This window comes from Vespa mandarinia, chromosome 5 (genome assembly GCF_050613455.1).
Source record: "Vespa mandarinia isolate Hongniang chromosome 5, ASM5061345v1, whole genome shotgun sequence".
NCBI lineage: Eukaryota > Metazoa > Arthropoda > Insecta > Hymenoptera > Vespidae > Vespa > Vespa mandarinia.
The window spans coordinates 6,127,307-6,149,155 of record NC_140814.1 but is presented as its reverse complement, the minus strand read 5'-3'; the positions used below and the strand labels follow the sequence as shown (position 1 = coordinate 6,149,155).

Sequence of the window (21,849 nt, the reverse complement as noted above, 5' to 3'; positions counted from 1 at the left end):
TTAAATATAACATTCTTTTAAGTGACGTCGTATCTAATTTAATTTACAAAAGGACAAAAAGCATACGTTTCTATTTTTCACTTACCTGATTGCAAATATTTTATACTATTTGCTTTTCTTTTAACATTATGCTTGAATTATAAATATCTTATATTCATATTATTTACTTAAATAAATAATTTTTAAATTTTCATCATACTTTTCATATATACAAACTAATAGAACGATAGCAAAATGAATCGCTATCATTTTCATTTTAACATAATATCAAATAAATATATACAATCATTAAAATACTAAAAGCACAGTTCAAATCAAACTTGATTGCTTCACTTTAGCTTTTCTTAAAAAATTAGAAAATTATAAACAATATGTATGTGTTCATAAAAATTTTCTAATATATAGTAGAACTTCGTATAACGTGACATTTATATGATGTAATAAATACATTACGGTAATTTTCGTATAGTCCTTTTTTTTTATAATTGGCAACGTATTTGCACATCATTTGAATAATAAATCTTGCATAACACGGAATGTACCTGCCATATTAAACGAAGATCTACTATAAATATTTAATGAGTTGGCATTCTTCTGAACCAGAATCTTGCTCTAAAATCATCACTACATGTCAAAAATGCGGGTGCAGTTGGTGAGTGAACAATTAACCTTACAGGCCCATTATGACCTAAAGATAATAACTGTTTTCTTGATGCATTTCGAGAATTCCAAGCACACAAGGATGTAGTAGCTTCATCAGGAAACATTACATAATCTTCTGTGTGATTAAAAATTGCTTGTGCTTTATGTTCTTGTTTACCTGCAGAATACAATGTAATGGTCAATGCATACCTTCAGTTGGTGTAGATATTTATTCATTAAATAGTTTTGTATATCTATATTTATAAATATTAAAGATAAATAAATATTAAAGTTATGAAGACAAATTTTCAAGTAATTTAAAATGTATATTTTTACCTGTTGTACCAGCTCCAGTATATGCTATTAAGCATCTACTTGTTGACAATTCCCATAATTTTATCAAAGAATCTTTTCCAGAAGACAATAAATACTGAAATTTATAGTTGCAATATCATATTGTAGTCAAATATTATTAAAACATTGTGCACTTATTTTATTAGGACACAAACAATATTTTAAAAGAATTACCTTTCCATTTCTTGTAAATGTCACTGAACATACTTCATAACCATCATGCGCTTTAACAAAAGTATTTATGCAACGATTTGAAACACCATCCCACAATTTAATACTTCCATCTTTACCAGCTGATGCATATGTTTTTGCATCTGGAGAATACTTTATACTAGTTATTCCAGCTGTATGTTGATGATTAGGTATACTGCACACAAAACATTGAGCTGTGTTCACATCATATAACCTTACAACTGGATGATTAGTTCCTACTACCAAAAAATCACCAGTTGGATGAAATGATAAACACCGTATTTGATCAGCATCTGTAATTGTTCTAAATGCCTTCTTGACACTTGCTTTACTAAAGTCAAATAGTTTCACAGAAAAATCACGACTGCCAGATACAAGTATTGGTTCACGTGGATGAAATTCTAAACATGTTACTTCTTCCAAATGATCATATAATGTTCGTATTACTGGATGACCTCCAGTTTGATCACCAGGTGCCATTTCATCTGGTGCAGATTTTGCTAACATTCTATCCACATCTAAAATTTTAATAGATGCATCCACTGATCCAGTAGCTATTAATTGTCCATCTGTAGAGAAAGCCCCTGCTCTACAATTTCCTTTATGGGAAGTAACATAAGCTGTTTCATATTGTGCTGGTTCTGGCGCTTGTGTTTGAGCTTCTGTTTCAAATTCTAGATCTAAACCAGGACCCAATGTATTATCAAAACTTGTAGTAAATGTGGATAAGTTATTTGTGTCCTTTTTAGTACGATCTGGTTCATGAGCAGCACCAATTAACATAAGATGAAGTAATCGATCCGATGGTGGACATGGAGGTTCTGCTTGAATCATGTTAGACAATTGTACGGCAAGTGTTTGATGACCATCATAAAATAATTGACTGAAATCAATAATACACATTGTTTGTATTAAATGTGAGTTTCTAACATTTACTTATAAATATGTACACATATTAATAATATTTCAATTATACAATTTTATAATTGTACCGAATAGTTAGAAAAACATCGTCAAAATCGTTATAAATTAAAAGTTAAAGATTAGAAAATTTATTAACCTGATCATAAGTCTGTAAAGTAATTCTCTACTTTTTATTATATTTTTTGGATCCACGTCAGGTTCCTTCATAATGTTATGAGTTTCTTTATTTCCGGAAGGCGACTGAATGTTGGTTACTTGTTCGGAATTCTTCGAAAAAACGCCCATCAATCGACCTTTCTACCCGAGGTTATGTCTGCTTGTTGTGATTCTTCTTACGGTCACGTTTTCCAACTACTTTCTGTGCGATAATTTAATTGGTCGACTTATTTCTCTCACAAAGTTCTACCAATCAAATCTATTTATATCTAGTAAATATTGATAGAAATTATACTTGTAATATGTCTAAATTTTAGACAAAATGGCCGAAGAACATAAACTACAATGTATAAATAAAATTAAATCGAAAAAAAGTAATGTTCAGTACAACGTTATAAAAACATTATTGTCAAATGGTAATTATATATTAAGGAAACGGCAACCTAAATTAATTAGACAAGTTAACAGGGATATATACGTGACAAATAAAACAGATTTTAAGGTAATTTTGGTTAAAATGTGATCTTAATTTTGTTTTTATGACAATAATATTATTTGGTTAATAATAAACATATTATATCATATAACAATGAAGTGTTAAAAATAAATATATGATTTTATTATAAATTAAGAAAAATATTGTTATAGGCACAAATAAGCAAGTGTGAAAAACTGCTTAATATTGGTGTGTCTGAAATAATAATTCATGGACTTGGTGCTGCTATAGATAGAGCATGTAATTTGGCACTTCAATTGAAAGAAATTCATCATAATAGCTTAGACTTGGACATTAAAACTTCTACTGCAGAACTTATTGGTACATATCACATAAAATTACATTCAGAAATTATTATATATGTATAGTAAAAGTAAACTAATTCTTTTTATTTACAGATGACTTTGAACCACTTAATGATGATTATGATTATAAAGTGAAAATGAGACGTAATTCTGCCATACATATTCGTGTTTTCAGAAAAGAACCAATGGGAATATTGCAGTGTAAAGCAAAATGAATTACAATTTAGCAGAACAAACAATATTTGTACAGTTATTTAGAATACATTAAGCAGAATTTCCAGATCATTTCATTATTTTTCTTATTATATTGCAATGATTTTTTCTTTACATGAATTAGTGCACTGGTTAGGTTTAACAATTTTTGAAATATGGATAAATTTAGTTTCCTTAACAATATTTACAATTCTATTAGCCTTAAAATTAGATGATAATTATTTCTTAGAACATACAGGATGGTGGATTGTTTTCTCGCCATTATTTATTGCAGATGGTTTTAATACATACTTTTGTGCTATCATATTCATACGTATGCATATGGAAGGAATGATTCAGGTAGCCATTTTAAGAGCATTATGGAGTTTAATATCATTATTATTAATATTTGTATTTAAATATTTGCTATGTAAAAAGCTTTCTGGGCAAAGTACTCTAGAGTATTCAGAAGTATTGAGTCCTGTTTTTATTCTTTTACAACTAATTGCTGTTAGAGCATGTCAACTTCATTGACCTAAACAAAACAATGTAACAAATATTTCTGAATCTACAGTAGTATTTCCATCTCAATCACTTGCAATTTATGATATTGCCTATAATGTATTTGCATATAATGTATGATTATAGAGAATCAAAGAATACATGTAGTTGTAGGTACCAAATATAACACGGAATTTTAAATAGTAATAACTATACTCATATCCTATTATTCGATAGATATAATATACTCCTTGATATTTGTTTGTTATTTAAATCTAAAATAAAATTGTTTATATATATTTTCTCTATAATTAATGTGTGTTTTACATGTACTGCAGAATTCTTTCATACCTCTACATTGTATTATTTAGTTAAAAAAAAAAAAAAAAAAAATGATTGAATATATTCAATATAAAAATGTATCAGGACATTTCAAATGAAAGTTCTAAGAATGTCAAAACTAATGGAAATGTTTTATATCTTGGTTTTATATTGAAGTTTAATGGAGAAAGAAATATTTCGATTGTAGATAAACTGAATGATTTAGAATTAGGTTTTTTTTTTAGATATAAATATTATAATTTATTAAGATGACTTTGAAGTAACATTTACGAAAAAATAATGATAACAATATTTTATACAAATAACGAAAATACTAAAGTTGTTATTTATAAATTAACTACAAGTTCGTATCAATACATATTTAAAGTTTAATTAAAAAAGATATTATTGACATATAAACTAGTTATATAATATGCCTATATGTAAGAATATATATTACATTTAATATCTATATGCATTTACATAAACGCATTCATGGGATTTATACGTATGTATGCGCGTGCGAAAATCGATAAATTTTACAGTATAATAGTTCAATCTAATGTATAAACAATTGATAGGCCTATAACGTGAGCAGTCCTGAATACCCCTTCCAACCCTCTTCAAGCAAGATCAATATTTCTAGCTGAAGGGAGACAGAGCATCACTGTGCTAAGAGAGGGGATGTGAATAAACTCTCTCTATGGGTAAAGCCTGTTGCTGGTATCACATTTAAACATTTATCTTTTCTCTGTGCATTTCTTTAAAATTAGTGATTATTTCAATAATGTTAAATTAAGGAATTTGATAAAATATAGTGATGTGCTGTGGTCAGCAGTCAAGGGATGGACAAGCTAACTAATTTTACTCGTGGTCAGTTTTTACTTGTTATTGTATATATATCTGTGATGTAAAAATAGTGATAGTGAACACTATTTTTACTTATATATGTATTTACTGGAAACTATTGATAATAACATCAATACAAGCCAATATCTGTTACTAATTATTTATTATTTCTTAATTAAATATTATTTATTAGTATCGTATAATAATTTTTATACAATATTAACAATATTTGACAAAATTTTAGTATAAATGTGTGATAGTGAGAAGTGAATGGAATAACATTAAGTATTTGTATTCATATGCTTAAATTATTGTTCTATAATTAGGTATCAATACTACATCTCCAATATCAGCGCAGAATTGTGTTTCAAATTCAACAAGCTCAGCATTTCTTGACAGAGTGTTAATTACTGCTCCATCGTGGATTTCTGTAAATCAAGATTTGAGATGGATTTTTCTTCTGCATACTTACGGATTTGCAAGCCTTTTCTTTGTACTTGGATTTTACACGTTTTTCTCTATTTTAAATTTAAGGTATCAATATATAAATTATAATAGGTATAATACGAAATTATAATAAAATATAAATAATTATTAATATTACAGATCCCTTATATCAAGCCGCCCTTTTATGTCAACGATTAATATATTTTTATGTTTATTGGGTGCATCAAGGGCTGCATGTTTATGTATAGATCCTTATAATCTTAAAGAAATAATGCCAAAGATTATAGGGTCCACTATGTGGGATATTGGATTTCCTTGTATTACTTCTGCATTTTGCCTTATACAATTGACCTTCTTGCAATTAACACAAGTACATTTGAAAATTATAAATGTTCTCTATTTATTTATTTATTTTTTTTTTTTAATATTATTTGTATTATCATATATCAATGATGTTTTTTATAATTTCCAGCTTAAGTTTGGGCCAGAAAAGATACAAAAGGAATCATTTCTTAGTCTTATTATAACAGGACATTTTTTTTTTGTAATTGTAAGTGATGTTGCTTTAACATCACATAATTGTTATATGGCAAAATATTTGGTGCAAACTGTATTTCTGATATGGAGTATTCTTTTATATTTAACATTTCTGCATGCAGGCTATAAAGTCATGCATTTATTGAAAACAATGCCAAGTAGTATGTTAACAAGAGACAATTCTAATGCTCATCACAAAGGTTTGTTTCTATCGTTTATTTTAAATAATCATTCTATACAACTTTATTAAAATATTTTAGGCATTATGCAACTTGCTATGCTAGCACCATATAGCAATCTTGCAACATCAGTAGCAGCTGCTGCGTTGGTGCCTACTTTATTTAGTCCTAAAATCAAAGATTCAGAAGAGAATGAAAGTGCCAATGTTGAAGGAAATTCAGAATATAAAGGTATTATGAAGTATATGATTACTGGCACTTTCAAATTAATATCGCAAAGATTGAAAATAATAATAAAAAAAAAAAAAATTAATTTTTAGGTAATTCTTTAAAAATATCTAAAAAACAAGAACAAGATCAAATGGAAGTGTCTCGCAATGTTTCATCATCTTTACGTGAAGAGACTTCTGTTCAACCAGTATCTACTGTACCTGAAGTTTATGTTAGACCACCGACACCTACGCCATCAACTGCAAATTTACCAATAATAACAGTTTCTAGTCCAAGTCGAAGAAGCTCTTTAGCAAGTAGACGTGGGAGTGATGTATCTCGTTCATCACGTAGAAATTCAGAATGTAGTGTTAAATTTGTAAATGAAGAAGATGTTTTACCAATTACTGACTTCAAATATGGTGTTGAATTCAGCCCTAAATATTCTCCTAGTATTAATAGAAATCAATCACCAGAACGAATAGCACGACGACATTCTGAGAATATTACACCGACTGGCAGCACGAAAGAATTAAGAAGGTGTTCAGATTTTTCTCATGAAAAAAATCGTAGTTCTCAGTTTGCCACTAAATTGAGAAGGAATAGCGATTTTGGTAACAGAACACCAAGAAGAATGTTACCCCCAGTTGAACAGAGATTGCCAAAAGTCTTAGATCTCAGTCCTACAGGTAATTATAATAAAGCATATGTATTTGTACCATATTATTTAAATATATGTAACTTTTAGGTTCACGACGTAATTCTGATATTGGCACTTTTATATCTGCTAAACACGAGTCAAGAAGAAATTCTGACTTCTCCTATAGACGAAATTCCGAAATGACACAAATTAAGCCATTAGTTATAAATCGTCGTAGTAGCGATATAAGTATTAGAACATTGGATAAAAGTCCTACTCATTATCAAAGTATAGTTCCTCAAAAAATAGAAATACAGGAGAAGTCTGAATCGGATTCAGATCAACCGGATTGTAATGAAAAAGCTGCATTAATGAATGAAAAGATAAAGAATAAAAGTGAAGATACAAAAGTACGAAAGAAAAGCTTGTCTTGGAAAACGGATAAAAATAAAGATGAATCAGAAGAAATTACAGCTGAAACAAATTTGCTTCCTGAAAATTCTGGAGCAGAGAGCAAAATTACGGTACATTTAAACATAAAGTTAACAAATAAATGAAATACAGCACATGTATATAAAAAGATAACTTGGTAATTGTTTGTAGGGCACTGATTTTACATTGCATTCAATACTAAATCACATAGCATACGTGAATAGAGCTAAATCTGATACACCGTTGCATATACCAGAAGCCACTACTGCAGCTGTCAGAAGATCTCAAATTCGAAGAGTGTTACATGTTACATATACTACAGCAATTTTAGGAATCATATTGTGTATCATAGATCTTGTTCGTGTTTTTGGACCTTATGGTAATACTTCGGTTTTATATTAATTTATATAGAAATGAAATTATTAATATATTATTATATAAATATATTATATATTTAGGACTCTTAGCAGAAGCAGTAACATATGATACACGGCCATTGCTAAATCAATTTCCCAAGCCATGGCCTTGGTTATTATATCAAACATTGTGCAGAGCCATAGAGCTCATAATGGGTTGTGCAATGGCAAGTATAACAAAACAACCATCGGTAAGCCCACGTCATCAATATTTAAGTAGTTATCCCAATTATAGCACACGTATGAAACGAGGTAACAATCTTTACATATAAAGCAATACTCATGTCAGTCATATAACAGACTGAAGAACCAAGATGCCAAATTGAATATTTCCATGATCTTATATACCATCTATCTTCATTAAAACATTTACAGATTATTCTTGTATGACCATCTTCTACTAACGTATAATCCATATTATTAAATCTTGTTAAGTAACAAGATCTTATTATAAATAACTTTATATTTAAAAAAATTGTGTGTTTCTAGACGGAACAGTCAGTAATATATTTTTATTGAATTGTTTACCCTGTTTCATACTTAAGAAATCTAAGTTATTTCTATTTTACAAAGAATCTGCAAAATATATTTTATTTTGATACTATATTTTTAATGCTAACTGGGTGTGAAACTCAAAAAAAAAAGTATCAATATTATAGACTGGTAGAAAGATCAGAATATGATCAAATACTATAGTAGAATTGCAGCAATAGATCAGTGCAACATTCTAAAAAAAAGTGTGTTCTAATAAGATAACTTTTATCTTTATAATACAAGTTTACATACAACTTAATGAATAAAGCTTTCATTTGGTTATACATATATTATTCGAGGTAAATATATATTTTTTTAATTAAAATATATATAACACGATTACACTGCTACTCTTTATGTTATTATTATCTTATTGAGTACATTATTCTATCAAATACAGTATTAGTAGAGATTATAGTCAAACAAATATGTTTTATGATATAATAGTCAGATATATTTTATTTGTGAATTTACTTTAAAATAGAAAGTATTAATGGAATCTCTAAAAAAAAAAAAAAAGAAAAAAAAAAAAGTATTAGTATAATGAATGAGGCACTGATAATAAACAAAGTGATGACTTTTTACCAAGTATTCACTGCGCTCATGATTATGGTAAAAATTTGTTCCCAAATTTGAAGTGCCCTATTATTACATGTTTGAGAAAATTACTTAGTATTAAAGATATATGTCTAAATAATTTGTCAGTAATGAAAACGTGTAACAGTGTTGTGATCCTAAATGTGATAAAAGTTTATGTATTTAGGGTAGGAGACCATTTTATGCTTATGCAAGTTTTGCATAATATCTTATTCTGCGAGATGAAAGACTGGTTAATGTGACATATAAATTTTTATGTTCTTTTGGAATTTTACTATTTAAATATATTTTTCCCTATATTATATATAATTAAAGATAAATAAATTTATTTTATTAAATATTTAGAAATTATATTGAAGAATATCAAAATTGTCAAAAACTTTTTAATATGTTATGAAGTAAATGTTTTTTTTTTCAATACAAGTAATTATGAGCAATTATTATATAATATATATATATATGAGGAAAAAGTTATTTAATAGAAGCATAAAAGGTCTCAGTATTTGTCTATGTAGAATTTATGACAGATTTTAGTAGTTCAAAATATCATTAATGTTCAATGTGCCAAATACTCGTGTTATCTACTTACAAATGTCTACAAAGAGATTGTCTACATAAGATTTTACTCTACATGAGTACTCCTACAAATATAAATAACAAACAGCTATTTATATACAATTGGATGTTCAATAAAACAGATCTATCTTTTCAATTAAACTTAAAACAGTTATATGAGAATATATATATAGCACAAAACTATTTTTATGGATACAAAATTCATTGTGAATATTGGAAATTTCATTATTGTAAAATCTATGTATATTGTAATGTTAAACATATTGGAATAGCAATTAATATCTTTACAAACGTAATCATTTAATCATAAATGAATTACAAAACAATTTCAGAAATGTAATACATATTTATAATACATGATTAACCACATAACTATCATACAGTATTGATAAGCAAAAAACATATATATGTACACACACATATACACACATGTATTTTGTTGCAGTATAATTTCGAATTACACACATTTATGCTTTTTTCTTTAGAAGTAGAATTATTTTAATAAGAAATACATAAACATTGAAAGGATAAATAAAAGAATAGTATATTATAGTTGAATTTTCATATATTTACTATCTTTTTGTGAAAAGAAAATAAATAATTGTTGAAACATAATTTTGCATAATTTCTGAGAATAGAATATAAAAAAATATAATATATAAATTTGGAAAATGTTAATTGAAACAACTAATTAAAGTACATAATTAGAATTGATATATAGAAAACAATATAATAGAAGCCATAATAAGTTGGATCTTGAAAATTATGATTGATAATTCAAATAATTTACATACGCACATTCTACTCTCTTGTGTATTGGTGTTATCTATACATACATGTTGGTTGTGTGGGACGAACTGATCACAAAAAAGCTTTAATAATTAACATTGCTGATAAATTACAACAATTATATTATGAAAGACAATTGCAAAAAATAAATGAAATAATTGAAAATATGTCCTGCTTTTATATCATTATAAAACAAAATAAATAATGATCAAAGTATAAGAATTTAGTAATGAATTACATATATCTTTTTTAAACAAATATTTGAAATATTATTATCAATTGCAATTATGAAATCATATACAGAAAATACATATATTAAATCTCCTACTTTGCCAAGATTTATTGTCTTGCTTTAATACTTTTTTTACGATTTTTGGTTAAAAGGAAATAGTAATTGTGAAATTCTATAAGGATATTTATTGGAATGATGAATAAACTCGTACAAGTCTTTTATCAAGCAGATCATACTACAGTTATTTTTATTTATATATATTTTTTTTTATTTTTGTATTTTTTTTACTCTCACTCGATTTATCAGAATGTAGAAATGCATACTTTCTACCCTCAAATACACAGTATAGAAATCTTATATGTCAAGCATAGAACTACACATAAAACAGAAATATTATATTCAAAAGGAATTTCTTATTACGCTAAACAGATTTCTTTATGCCTTTTTATCTGTGCCTTCACCATGTAATTCATTTATGTAATTTGACTATATTATAATGAATAATTTTATTTTATGCATAAATGTATTACTAAGAAAATTTGTTTGATTATATATACGTATTATGTTATAAGATCTCTAAGAATTCTGTTTAACTTATCAAACACTCATTAAACATATCCTTGTAAAACATTGTAACTTTTCATCATATATCATTGATTATATTAATATTTGTCTAATTAAAAGATATATCAAAATTTCACCCAAAAAAATAATGTTATATTCTTACAAGTATGATTATAAAGTGAATGAATAATAAACTGCACAGTCTAGCAATTCTCCGCAGTTTGTTTATCAATTAATTTTCAATGGATTGTTAAATATTATGAAATTAATAAATACGATTATTAATTCTTCTTAAAAATTATTAGTTCCAGTTCATAAGCATACTGCTACTTTTTTTTTTAACTTATAGAAAAGATATGTAAAAAGTAAATTATATTGAATATATAAATAGTTAATTACCTGCTTATTTATAACCTTTAACCTTTATAATCAAAATAATCTATTTCTGGTTCTGGCGATTTTGAAGTTGATGGAGTTGGTACAATTTGCTGACTTCTTGTTATAGGTAATGCTAAGATTGTCCTATAATATAATTAAATATTAACATAATATTTGTACTTTATCCTATAAACTAGAATAAATATACAAACTTACTTTGTTGAATTGTTAGCTTTAGAAGTATTCAATATTGGACCTGGAACTTTCCTTTGTCCATTGTTTCTTTGCACAATTTCTAATAAACTATAACTTGGTAGCCAACACTGTAGTACAATGAATAAATTAAAAAATGTATTAACAGTTTTATATATATATATATATATATATATATATATATATATATTATGTATACAAATATATTTATCTATTTGTGTGTGTGTGTGTGTGTGTGTGTGTGTGTGTGTGTGTGTACCAATAACAAAAGAGTGAGAAAGAAAGAGTATTACCTTATCTTTTACAGCAGTAGCAACAACGTTTCTTTTTGGCTCTAGATCATATGCTTGACTCTCACAGCCAAAATGTTCGCAAGATTCATGAATAAAGCGACGTTTATCTCTATTCATACTATCAAATGAATAACTCCTTGACTTCTGTTTAGAAGTCTTTGCGAGTTGAACTAATTCCGTTAGTTTTTCATGCACCATTTGACAAAAATGAGGATCTTTTTTTGCCCACTGTTTCATATAATCAGTGTATCTTGGCATTAATTTTCCGCTTAAGTCTGGATTAACAATTTGAAGTCCTAATGCTAATCTTCTATTTCGTTCTATTAATTTACATTCATCGCTACATTCGAGTATTTTTAGTTGATTTTGTTTCTTTGCTCCTGGTCCAAAAAGTTCTTCTAAATCAACAGAATGACCAAGTTGCATATCAGCCATTTTACTAGCTAAAATGTTGCTAGTTATTCTTTGATATTCTCTAGAATTTTCTGCACATACTCTAGTTGTACTTCTATGTCCACATTGGCACGTTACCTACAAGTATAAACGTATTTAGCAATATATACAAATATATTTTTAAAATATTTTATGTCATTTTACGTACTTTGACCATTTCTTTACAAGGTGTATCAGGACATTTTCCCTCGTGACATGGAGCAGCACATATGTGCCCACATAATTCCCTTAATATATTACATGGTTGAACACATTGCTGTCCTGGTTTCTCACATGATCCAGGGTGGCATATAGTTATACATTTATGCCTTCCACATAATAAAGGTTTATTGCACAATAATCCACATGAAATTTCATTAAAATAACATGGGACAGCTTTTCTAAGTTCATGCTTGCCATAACACCATTTTTCAGTAAGATAAGTACATGGAGGACATGATGGTTCACTGTGGCAATTATGAAATACTTCATGACCACAAGAATGATCACGCGAACACGGTCTATCACAAACGGGTCTTCTAGTTCCACAGGGTACAGGAGGATATATTACAGCTGTACCACATTCACAATATAATTCGTCAAAACTACTGCGCCAGCAAGGTTGACACCTGCCTAAATTAATACATCTTTCATTAAAAATCTCTATTTAACAAATCTTTAATTAAATAAGGAATTATTTGATTTTAAACATTTATAGAAATATAATTCCAAATATTTTTACCTTTATGGCAGGTTTGTTCACATTTATGTCTACCACAACTTAATGTTTTAGAACAAGGTAAAGGACAAATATGCTCAAGATCAATACAACACATTTGATTACACTTATGTTTTCCACAAGATCTCTTTTTGATACATTTTTTTTCACAACGTGCATCATCCGCTTTAGTCGTTAAATCTTTACATGGAATTTCTCTATCCATATTACCACAACGACATTTTACATCTGTTGTTAAATCACACTCGGGACATTCTCCTTGATGACACTTTATCTTACATGTATGTGGATTACCTTGAATAAAAAAATGAATATGAATTACCATATATAGAGGAATAATTAAATTATTAAAATACTTACTAGGCTGACCACAGTTAAGACGTTTAGAACATATTTCTTCACAAGTTGGAATTGGATCTAAACAAGTCTTTCTTTCATCTGACAGTGGTGTTTGTCCACAACAACATGTTGTAATTTTTTCAGGAGTAAGTGTACAAGACTCACATGAATTTGGATGACAAGTTTTTTTGCATTTATGATTTCCACAATCTAACAACTTCTCACAAGTACCTTCACATGAATATATTGAAGGTACATTAGATTGACAAATTACATCTCTTTTACTTTTCCCACAATAACATTCTATAATAAATAATATACATAATGTGTGTTTATAAATAATATGTATAACTTTCTATATTATACTTATTATACTGTTATAAATAATGTAAAATTACCTTGTTGTATTATTTTATCACAGGGCTCACATTCCCCATGATGACATTTCTTTTCACATGTATGCTTTCCACAATTTAAGATTTTGCCACAAACAGAATCACATAACAATAATGTTAATGCACAACATTGTAGCGTTTGTGATGTTTTCCCACAAGCACAATTTTTTGTTACCATTGCTATGCATGATGGACAAGATCCTGGATGACATAGCAAAGTACATTTATGAGGGCAATTATTTTTTATTCGAGATCTCCCACAAACTTCACCACAGGAATGAGCCATATCTCTGCGATTCCATTCAGGCATATTTGTTTTTCCACAAAAACAGAAATATTCTTCGGGAATTGTTGTGCTTACATTTTGGCATGCAGGACACCTCCAACCATTTTCTACAAAAAAGAAAAAGAAAAAAATAGAAAAAAGAACAAAAAGAAAAAAAAAAAAAAAAAAAAGATTTCTTAATGTTGTTTATAATTGAAATTATTTGTATGATAAAAGAGAGTACCTGCTTGGGAAGATTTTGCCCACTTTTTTATACACTTTAAGTGCAAAACATGATAGCAGTTTGAGCAAGACCAGATATAATCATTTTGTTTTATATATTCACAGCATACTAAACATTCTAATTGTCCTCTATTTAATTGATCTGTTAATCTTTCCCTTTGGCTTGCATCATCATCTATAAAAAATCAATTACTATTCAAGTAAATTGACAAACGTAGGAAATGTTTCATACTAAAAAATAATTTATCATTACCTTCATGTTTTTTATTCTGCTTTCGTTTTGAAATATTATTTCTATCATTACCTTCTCCCTTTTGTCTCCAATTCACAATTTCTACTTCTTTAGTTTCTTGAGTCACATCTTTGTTTTTATATTTATCCTTAGTAATATCTATTTTGCTTTCTTCATATTTTTCCTTATAATTATTATACTCCTGGTAGTTATTTTTTCTTTCACGATAATTATTATCATATCTACCAATTTTGCGATTATTGGTAACTTTTCTACTATATTTAGCAGGAATACGTTGTGTTCCAAAATTAGTATTATGACGTTGGTAATTATTTTTACTTAAATCACAATTTTGACTTGTAGTACTGCTGGCACCAGCATTTTCTTTGTTAGCTCTTACTTGATCATTGATTTCATGTCTCTCTTCAATATTAGGTGTATTAGTTTTATTGGCATTGATATTTGCATTAATATTCATAAATTTGTCATTCTTCTGTGTTTCATCAATAGTTGAATTATTTCTATGATCATTAGACATACCTACCGGCTCTTCAGAAGCTAAAATAAAAATTTTTTAATTATTGATATCATTTATTTTATTAATAAATATATATGCTTTATACACCAGTACTTACTATTTTGATATTTTCTATAATTTCTACCATGTTGTGTTTTATAGGAATTTTGAAATGAAGCTCTTTGCCGAAAGTTATATTCTGGTATTTCTTTATATTTGTATGAATTATTTTTTTTTGTATTATATTTCTTTTTATATTTACTCCCATTATCAGAAACATACGTTTTTTGTGGCAAATGTGGTTTAGAATCTTCTGGATTAGTTACATGTAGACTTGTATTTGCTTGATTGGGATAATGTTTAATTCCATGTGGTATAAATTCATTTGCGGTAGGATGTAAATTGGAATGTTCAACTATGCTACAAGTGTTGCGACTAATTTCTTTTGGAAATTCATATTTATTGTTATCTTTATAATTTTTAATTCGTTTCCCTTGTCTATTGCTTTGATAATATGTTGACATGTTCTGTGACCTACTGTTACCTTGACAGTCTTGTGCGCTGCCTGGAGTATTTAAGTAATCTGGGCAAGTGTCTCTTAAAGGCAATGAATTTAGAGAACCTGATGAAAAGTTAGCATCCGTTTGACAGGAAGCAATATGTTCACTTTGTCCCAACATCATTGAAGTATTTTGCGAATATGGTGCATGAGTACTATGGAAAAAAACGTTGCTCCCATTACTGGGATAAAAAGTCCAACTTTCTACATTAGGGATGGCACTATTTTGACCCGAATAAAAAAAATAATTTGAATCTTCAGGTTCGTGACATGAGCCATCCCAAGTGGCCATACTGTTTGAAGGAATCGAATATCGCCTCCTTAAGAATAAATGGGATTTAAGTTCGTATATATGTTATTTAAAGTTTCAAATCCGTTATCAACAAAATTGCAGACAATTTAATTGGCAGTGTATATAACAGAATTGACTTATAATCGATGTGTTGAACACTTTAGTTTTTTCTTTTTTCTTTTTTCTTTTTTTTTCCTTTTTTTTTCTTTTTTTTAAATAGTGTTATCTACACGTTGTTACGACAAATTTCGTAACACGCACGAATTCTTATCCTTTTTACTTTTTTCACTGTACTTCCACAAATAATCAGAAAGATACGGGAGACGTAGAAGCTTTATACAAGCTAACAAACTTTCTAGTAAAGTTGTAGTAATAAAGATAAGGCTAAAGACCAATTGTATTTATCCTATCTACTTTACAATTTTCTTGTCAATTGATTTTGAAACTAAAGATAGAATCATTATAGAATAATAATAATCAGATTGCGCGTACAATAAAATATAAGATTACTTAAACTCACCTTACGATCTATAAGAGAAATTTAAGTTTTCTATTAATTAATTACCTAATACTAGAAATGCTGAAGATATTAGATTCATTCTACAGTAAAAGAGATTGGTTAAGGTGGTATAGAATGAAAGTCGATCATAGAAACAAGAAACACAATTGAAAACGCGCCATTCCATTCGATTGCACTTGTGTCCCGACTTTAATACAAACAATCGATTTCATTGGACGAGTTTTTGCACGTGATTTATACCTAATCGAAATAGGTGTGATACTGTCAGCTGACTGAACGTGAAAATTTATATCGACTTTATTTATTCTTCTTTCTCCAAAATATCTTGTAACTTATTTTTACAATAATGACACTTCATTCAGCTGGAAAGGGTAAACTTCTTGCGGTAATAGGAGATGAGGTAAACTTAATTTTTACAGATATAAGTTTTATTTACAATGTAATGTTGTTTTAGTAGAGTTTTTAATACTTTTCAAGAAATATTGAAGTTTACCATATATTCATCTTTTCTCAGGATACATGTGTAGGATTCCTACTTGGAGGTGTTGGAGAAATTAATAAACATCGTCAACCTAACTTTATGGTTGTTGATAAAAGTATTGTTTTATTTTTATAATTACAACTTTTGTTTTTATTGTTATATACAACAAAGTAATTACTTGTATTGGATAGATAGTTACATATGTACTGTGAAAAGTAATATATTTTACAGATACACCAGAGAGTGAAATAGAGGATACATTTAAGCGTTTTATTAAAAGAGATGACATTGACATTATTCTTATAAATCAAAATGTGAGTAAATTTATTAAAATTTTATAACGTGAAACGAAGAATACAATAGTGTAATATAAAATTTATTTTCATTTGTTTCAACAAACTGTTACTGCTATTAATTAATGTGTTATCTCTAGTAAACTTTAATAAATTTTAGGTTGCTGAAATGATTAGACATGTTATTGACAGTCATACTCAGCCTATTCCTTCTGTATTAGAGATTCCTAGTAAGGATCATCCATATGATGCTAGTAAAGATTCAATTCTAAGACGTGCTAAGGTATGATTGCTAATATCTCATTATAAAATATTAAAATAGATATTTTTAATTAATAATATTCCCCTTGCAGGGCATGTTCAATCCAGAAGATATACATTAAACTATATGTTGTTTATATAATAAAAGAAAGTATAACTTAATTAAATATACTAATTGTACAATATGACAATTCTTTTTTTCTTGAATGTTATCATACTTTTTGTTTTAATCATAAGAATAGAAAATGTATATACAACATTCCACTGCTTATGTTGTATTTAGAAAAAAAAATTATAATAGTATATTAAATATCTATTAAATTAAAAAATTTTGCTCTACCATTGTCTTGTTCTATAGTAAATATTATTTCACATTATGTATTATAAATTAAATAAAAAAAGCATATTGTTATAAAATTTAGATGTACACAACTCTTGTCCTGAATTTTTGCATTTTATATTTAGAGTACTTGATATCTAATTAAAACATAATCAAAACTAGCGTAATCGCTTTATTTATGTAGAATAACTAAAGAAATATTAATTTCATTTTCTAATAGAAAGAGACAAAAATATAATACAGTAATAAATAATAGTTATTAACTTAATGTTATATATGATAAAAAAGAATAATATAATTTCTTTTCTATTGATATTTTTTCTCTTTAAATTTATTATAATGTGATCACATCAAGGACAATGTTATAAAAAAGTACATTGAATAATGACTTTACAAAAATTATCACATATTATTCATTACTGTAAAAATATATTTTTCTTATTTACAATCATTTTCATAAATTACAGTTTTATGCTGAATCACCGTTAAGTCCTTTCTTTGTTAATAATGAATTAGTAATTCACTAAAATCCGATTTTTTTCATATTTTTCTCGATATGGCAAAAATGATCTCTCTCTAATTTAATATAAACTCTACTTTTCTACACTATTATTCGATTTTTTATATTATGTATATCGTAAGTATAAAAATCAAAATGAAAATGCAGATTTTATTTGTAAACATAATTTTGTTTTAATCTTATTTTATGCTATAAACATAAGATACACTTTTGTAGTAACATTAGAAAAATTAACAAAGAACACCTATTGATCTAAAACATTTGAGAGATATAAAGGATAAATTTTTAATTAAAAACAGATGAATATAAAATAATTAAAACAGCATTTACATATAACGTAAAAAACTTGTGAGAAAAATATAAAAACAGAAAAAAAACAATTTTTTTTTTTTTTTTAATCCTTCTTTTTGAGTTTCTGAGAGTTATATTCCATCGATTCTAACCATAATCTGAGATCTTCGTTTATTTCAGGTAAACAAATTTCAGGTTCAAATTTTTTCAAGAACTCGGTCAAAGATATTTTCAAGCCGATCGTCGTTTGCTTGCTGAAAATGACCGTGTGAATGAAATTATTTCGAAGATTGATGAACTTGTGCTCGAAATATAAACTTTTTTCGTCCCAATAAATTAACTGCAATAGAAGAGTGTCATTTTATCACGAGAATTTAACATTGATTTTACCGTCATCTTTCGAACTTTTTGAGATCTTTGATTTTACCTTAGTCATGATTTTGTACGTCATAAGGAAAGGAATCGGCCGTCGATATCTTGTGGATGAAGCACCGAGGACTACAGTAGCACCCATTTTTCCCATCAAATAAAACATTTCGGTTTGAACAAAATAATGAAAACGAGCAAAATCTATTTCACGTAGATATCTTGCATTATTCATATGTGATAATACAAGATCCAAATCTTGAGTAATACATATACCTGAAAAATAAATTGAATAATGTTATTTTGTTATGTATTAATCAAATCGATCTTAAGTATCTACATGATAAGTTAATAATGATTGAAAATGATTGAAAAAAGGATATAAAAATGTTAATGAAAAAATATGTGTCGTAATAATCGTTCATTTGAGCGGACTCTTATCGATTCTTACAATCATTGTATCGAATCGATTTTTTATATTTTACTACTCGACATTGTTTAAATAAATGAATAGTAATATAATAAATAAATTTATCAGTAATTTATTAAATAGTATCTTTAGTTAAATAAATAGTAATTTAAGCTTTCGGATTTTTTCTTTTTTTTTTTTTTTTTTTTTTTAATTACGTTATACAAGGAAACCAAATTATTTTTGAAAATAATGTGAAATTTGAAATAGTTATTATAAAAACTTGTTATTTCATGCACCTATGTGATAAATAATAATCCAAAGGTGAAATTTAACGATGGTAAAATAATATTACCGACATTAGGTACAATTGAAATTAAATAAGAAATGAAATTTTCAAAATATATTAATTTTCAAAAAATACTTACCATATATCGTAGTTTCGTTCGTAGGTTTTGTCTTTTTTTGCATGCATTTAGTCCAAACGAAAACAAATATTACTCGCAAGAAATAATTTATGTCAATGAGATAAATAATTGCAATGATCGCGTAAAAGAAAATATCCCACATTTTGTTTTATCATTAAATTATCCAAGTGAAAAAAGAAAAATATTATTCAAATAAATAATTTTTCATAAATGAAAGAGACCAAATGATATCTACTCTTCTAATGACAAAACAATACTGATCGCTTTGGACAATAATTTTATTCACTAACTTAACAGGTTAAATATCAAGGAATTTCTTCAAGAAATTTCCTTTAGGTCATACGCGCTACGTAGAAGCGCCGGTATAGCGGTATAGTAATGCCGAAGCGTACTGATTGAAATTTATTCGATACAGCTATGTAAATAATCCTGTAATAAATAAAAATTATATAACTTTTAAAGAAATTTTCAGTAATCATTTAAAACTATATAAACTCTTTAGTTTTATATTATATTTAACACTGTAATCACCAGTAATCTAAACGGAAAGTTTCAGTATTAATTATTGATGACTGACGTGGCACTCAATGTATTAACCTATCATTGAATTTATTCGTTTACATATATAATGTATTTAACATAAATTTTTTATTGTTCAATAGTATTTTTCTTTCTCCAACGATAAAAATCAAAATTAAAATATTAAGAAAGCTAAAATTAATCATTGTTTATATATAGATATTATAAAAATATCTAAAAATAATATAAAAGAGAGAGAGAGAGAGAGAGAGAGAGAGAGAGAGAGAGAGAGAGAGAGAGAGAGAGAGAGAGAGAGAGAAAGAGAGAGAGAGAGAGAGAGAAAGAGAGAGAGAGAGAGAGAAAGAGAGAGAGAGAGAGAGAAAGAGAGAAAATGTAAAATACTTCTGCGTGTATTATTGTTTTTGAAATGTATATGTCATTTTTATTATATGTTCATGAATATGTTTATTATATATTTATTATGTGCATTAGAAAATGCAAGGATAAATATTCAATATAAATAGACGTATGTCGATAATTTATAAATAATTAAATACATTCAAAACGAAAAAAAAAAGGCAAAATTTCTAAGAATCAATATTGATTTCTGTAAATTCTTTATTTTCTAATATTTTTTGGACGACAATAACATCGAGAACATATTCACAACGTAGTAATAATTTTATTACAGAACAATCTAGATATATAATAACAAAGCGTATTTTGCTACTCACTATTATTTTTTTGCTTTTTGTTTTTTTTTCTTTTTTTGATTTTATATTACTTTCTTTCTTTATTTATCTAAACGAACTATAAATTTTAATTTGTCGTCGATTGTGCTAATATAGAAATTCATTCATTCCATAGATATAATTAGATGATAATTTAAAACTATTTTTATGACTTCTGAGTGTAACGTAATAAAAAAAAAAAAAAAAACGAAGATATTGTCGTCTGTTTGATTCAATAAAACCTAAAAAATAATGTCTTTTTCAGACTTCTTTTTTATCGTTAAGAGAAATTAATCAACAATTAATAGAAATTTCAATTACATTATAGAAACTCGTGTTTTATCTTGGATAAATATTGTTTTGCAAATTGATCTTTAATTCTTTCGCTCTGGGTGCTTCTGTACGAAAAGTTTACGGTACTTGATTTTTATATTTTATAAGATTAGTGATATACTTTATTACAGTAAAAAAGATTATTCTTTGAAAACAATACGCGCGTTATATTTTTATTTTACATTTCTCTTAGAAATATTATATTTTTAGAATTACAAGATAAAAAAATTATAAAAACGTTTTAAAATGAAAACTTGTTTAGTATTAAAATTTCATGTGATTTCGTGGCCAAAATATAATATTATTTCATAATTGTCAATTTTTTATGACAGTGTTTAGTGTGAAATAAAATTTTAATATTATATACATATATAC

At 26.9% G+C, this 21,849-nt stretch overlaps 7 protein-coding genes across 12 annotated transcripts; 4 read left to right on the top strand and 3 right to left on the bottom strand.

Moving 5' to 3' along the window:
- Positions 1-575: 575 nt before the first annotated feature.
- On the bottom strand, positions 576-2,397 carry CstF50 (cleavage stimulation factor subunit 1 Cst50). The gene is made up of 4 exons (XM_035866833.2): positions 2,249-2,397; positions 1,171-2,071; positions 979-1,072; positions 576-820 (listed from the first exon to the last, which is right to left on the bottom strand). The coding sequence occupies exons 1-4, from the start codon at positions 2,395-2,397 to the stop codon at positions 576-578; spliced, it is 1,389 nt and encodes a 462-aa protein (XP_035722726.1).
- A 44-nt stretch (positions 2,398-2,441) lies between these two features.
- Rpp20 (ribonuclease P protein subunit p20) lies at positions 2,442-3,302 on the top strand. The gene is made up of 3 exons (XM_035866842.2): positions 2,442-2,770; positions 2,917-3,085; positions 3,163-3,302. The coding sequence occupies exons 1-3, from the start codon at positions 2,591-2,593 to the stop codon at positions 3,282-3,284; spliced, it is 471 nt and encodes a 156-aa protein (XP_035722735.1). The 5' UTR covers positions 2,442-2,590; the 3' UTR covers positions 3,285-3,302.
- Positions 3,303-3,381: 79 nt separating this feature from the next.
- On the top strand, positions 3,382-4,007 carry LOC118441870 (transmembrane protein 203). The gene has a single exon (XM_035866845.2). It carries the CDS (start codon positions 3,382-3,384, stop codon positions 3,793-3,795), a length of 414 nt encoding a protein of 137 aa, XP_035722738.1. The 3' UTR covers positions 3,796-4,007.
- A 519-nt stretch (positions 4,008-4,526) lies between these two features.
- Positions 4,527-9,984, top strand: LOC118441860 (uncharacterized). 3 transcript variants are annotated; one of them, XM_085656868.1, is made up of 10 exons: positions 4,527-4,790; positions 4,902-4,956; positions 5,259-5,466; positions 5,539-5,749; positions 5,852-6,116; positions 6,177-6,326; positions 6,416-6,994; positions 7,054-7,469; positions 7,549-7,756; positions 7,836-9,984. In XM_085656868.1, exons 2-10 carry the CDS (start codon positions 4,929-4,931, stop codon positions 8,063-8,065), a joined length of 2,295 nt encoding a protein of 764 aa, XP_085512994.1. In that variant the 5' UTR covers positions 4,527-4,790; positions 4,902-4,928; the 3' UTR covers positions 8,066-9,984. The 3 variants fall into 3 exon arrangements, with proteins under 3 accessions (XP_085512994.1, XP_085512995.1, XP_035722724.2); XM_085656869.1 differs by lacking the exon at positions 4,902-4,956; XM_035866831.2 differs by having other exon boundaries at positions 4,527-4,956.
- Positions 5,188-16,631, bottom strand: stc (nuclear transcription factor, X-box binding stc). 4 transcript variants are annotated; one of them, XM_035866825.2, is made up of 11 exons: positions 15,250-16,479; positions 14,636-15,172; positions 14,384-14,557; positions 13,878-14,267; positions 13,501-13,782; positions 13,144-13,434; positions 12,571-13,034; positions 11,970-12,500; positions 11,680-11,786; positions 11,485-11,607; positions 5,188-5,360 (listed from the first exon to the last, which is right to left on the bottom strand). In XM_035866825.2, the coding sequence occupies exons 1-10, from the start codon at positions 15,980-15,982 to the stop codon at positions 11,502-11,504; spliced, it is 3,615 nt and encodes a 1,204-aa protein (XP_035722718.1). In that variant the 5' UTR covers positions 15,983-16,479; the 3' UTR covers positions 5,188-5,360; positions 11,485-11,501. The 4 variants fall into 4 exon arrangements, with proteins under 4 accessions (XP_035722718.1, XP_035722717.1, XP_035722719.1 ...); XM_035866824.2 differs by lacking the exon at positions 5,188-5,360 and adding an exon at positions 6,111-6,263; XM_035866826.2 differs by lacking the exon at positions 5,188-5,360 and adding an exon at positions 16,503-16,631 and having other exon boundaries at positions 11,288-11,607; positions 15,250-16,010.
- Positions 16,632-16,720: 89 nt separating this feature from the next.
- Positions 16,721-17,955, top strand: Vha14-1 (V-type proton ATPase subunit Vha14-1). The gene is made up of 5 exons (XM_035866846.2): positions 16,721-16,902; positions 17,017-17,098; positions 17,215-17,297; positions 17,437-17,559; positions 17,630-17,955. Exons 1-5 carry the CDS (start codon positions 16,849-16,851, stop codon positions 17,657-17,659), a joined length of 372 nt encoding a protein of 123 aa, XP_035722739.1. The 5' UTR covers positions 16,721-16,848; the 3' UTR covers positions 17,660-17,955.
- Positions 17,956-18,340: 385 nt separating this feature from the next.
- Positions 18,341-20,476, bottom strand: LOC118441771 (protein THEM6). Its single transcript, XM_035866648.2, has 4 exons — positions 20,423-20,476; positions 19,892-20,320; positions 19,116-19,330; positions 18,341-19,028 (listed from the first exon to the last, which is right to left on the bottom strand). Exons 2-4 carry the CDS (start codon positions 20,031-20,033, stop codon positions 18,792-18,794), a joined length of 594 nt encoding a protein of 197 aa, XP_035722541.1. The 5' UTR covers positions 20,034-20,320; positions 20,423-20,476; the 3' UTR covers positions 18,341-18,791.
- Between the last annotated feature and the right edge of the window lie 1,373 nt (positions 20,477-21,849).

Bases quoted from the DNA above. Each gene is read 5' to 3' on its own strand.
- CstF50 (XM_035866833.2), bottom strand. From the start codon at position 2,397: ATGGGCGTTTTTTCGAAGAATTCCGAACAAGTAACCAACATTCAGTCG. The intron at 1,073-1,170 runs GTAATTCTTTTA...TATAAATTTCAG, and splicing joins CATTTACAAGAAATGGAAAG to TATTTATTGTCTTCTGGAAA. The intron at 821-978 runs GTAAAAATATAC...TGTATTCTGCAG, and splicing joins TACTGGAGCTGGTACAACAG to GTAAACAAGAACATAAAGCA.
- Rpp20 (XM_035866842.2), top strand. From the start codon at position 2,591: ATGGCCGAAGAACATAAACTACAATGTATAAATAAAATTAAATCGAAA. The intron at 2,771-2,916 runs GTAATTTTGGTT...ATATTGTTATAG, and splicing joins CAAATAAAACAGATTTTAAG to GCACAAATAAGCAAGTGTGA. The intron at 3,086-3,162 runs GTACATATCACA...TTTTATTTACAG, and splicing joins TTCTACTGCAGAACTTATTG to ATGACTTTGAACCACTTAAT.
- LOC118441870 (XM_035866845.2), top strand. From the start codon at position 3,382: ATGATTTTTTCTTTACATGAATTAGTGCACTGGTTAGGTTTAACAATT.
- LOC118441860 (XM_085656868.1), top strand. From the start codon at position 4,929: ATGGACAAGCTAACTAATTTTACTCGTG. The intron at 5,467-5,538 runs GTATCAATATAT...TTAATATTACAG, and splicing joins TTCTCTATTTTAAATTTAAG to ATCCCTTATATCAAGCCGCC. The intron at 5,750-5,851 runs GTACATTTGAAA...TATAATTTCCAG, and splicing joins CCTTCTTGCAATTAACACAA to CTTAAGTTTGGGCCAGAAAA.
- stc (XM_035866826.2), bottom strand. From the start codon at position 15,982: ATGGCCACTTGGGATGGCTCATGTCACGAACCTGAAGATTCAAATTAT. The intron at 15,173-15,249 runs GTAAGTACTGGT...TTTTTATTTTAG, and splicing joins TTATAGAAAATATCAAAATA to CTTCTGAAGAGCCGGTAGGT. The intron at 13,035-13,143 runs GTAAAAATATTT...GTATTAATTTAG, and splicing joins TGAACAAACCTGCCATAAAG to GCAGGTGTCAACCTTGCTGG.
- Vha14-1 (XM_035866846.2), top strand. From the start codon at position 16,849: ATGACACTTCATTCAGCTGGAAAGGGTAAACTTCTTGCGGTAATAGGA. The intron at 16,903-17,016 runs GTAAACTTAATT...ATCTTTTCTCAG, and splicing joins TTGCGGTAATAGGAGATGAG to GATACATGTGTAGGATTCCT. The intron at 17,099-17,214 runs GTATTGTTTTAT...TATATTTTACAG, and splicing joins CTTTATGGTTGTTGATAAAA to ATACACCAGAGAGTGAAATA.
- LOC118441771 (XM_035866648.2), bottom strand. From the start codon at position 20,033: ATGTGGGATATTTTCTTTTACGCGATCATTGCAATTATTTATCTCATT. The intron at 19,331-19,891 runs GTAAGTATTTTT...TTTATTTTTCAG, and splicing joins GAACGAAACTACGATATATG to GTATATGTATTACTCAAGAT. The intron at 19,029-19,115 runs GTAAAATCAAAG...CTTCTATTGCAG, and splicing joins CGTACAAAATCATGACTAAG to TTAATTTATTGGGACGAAAA.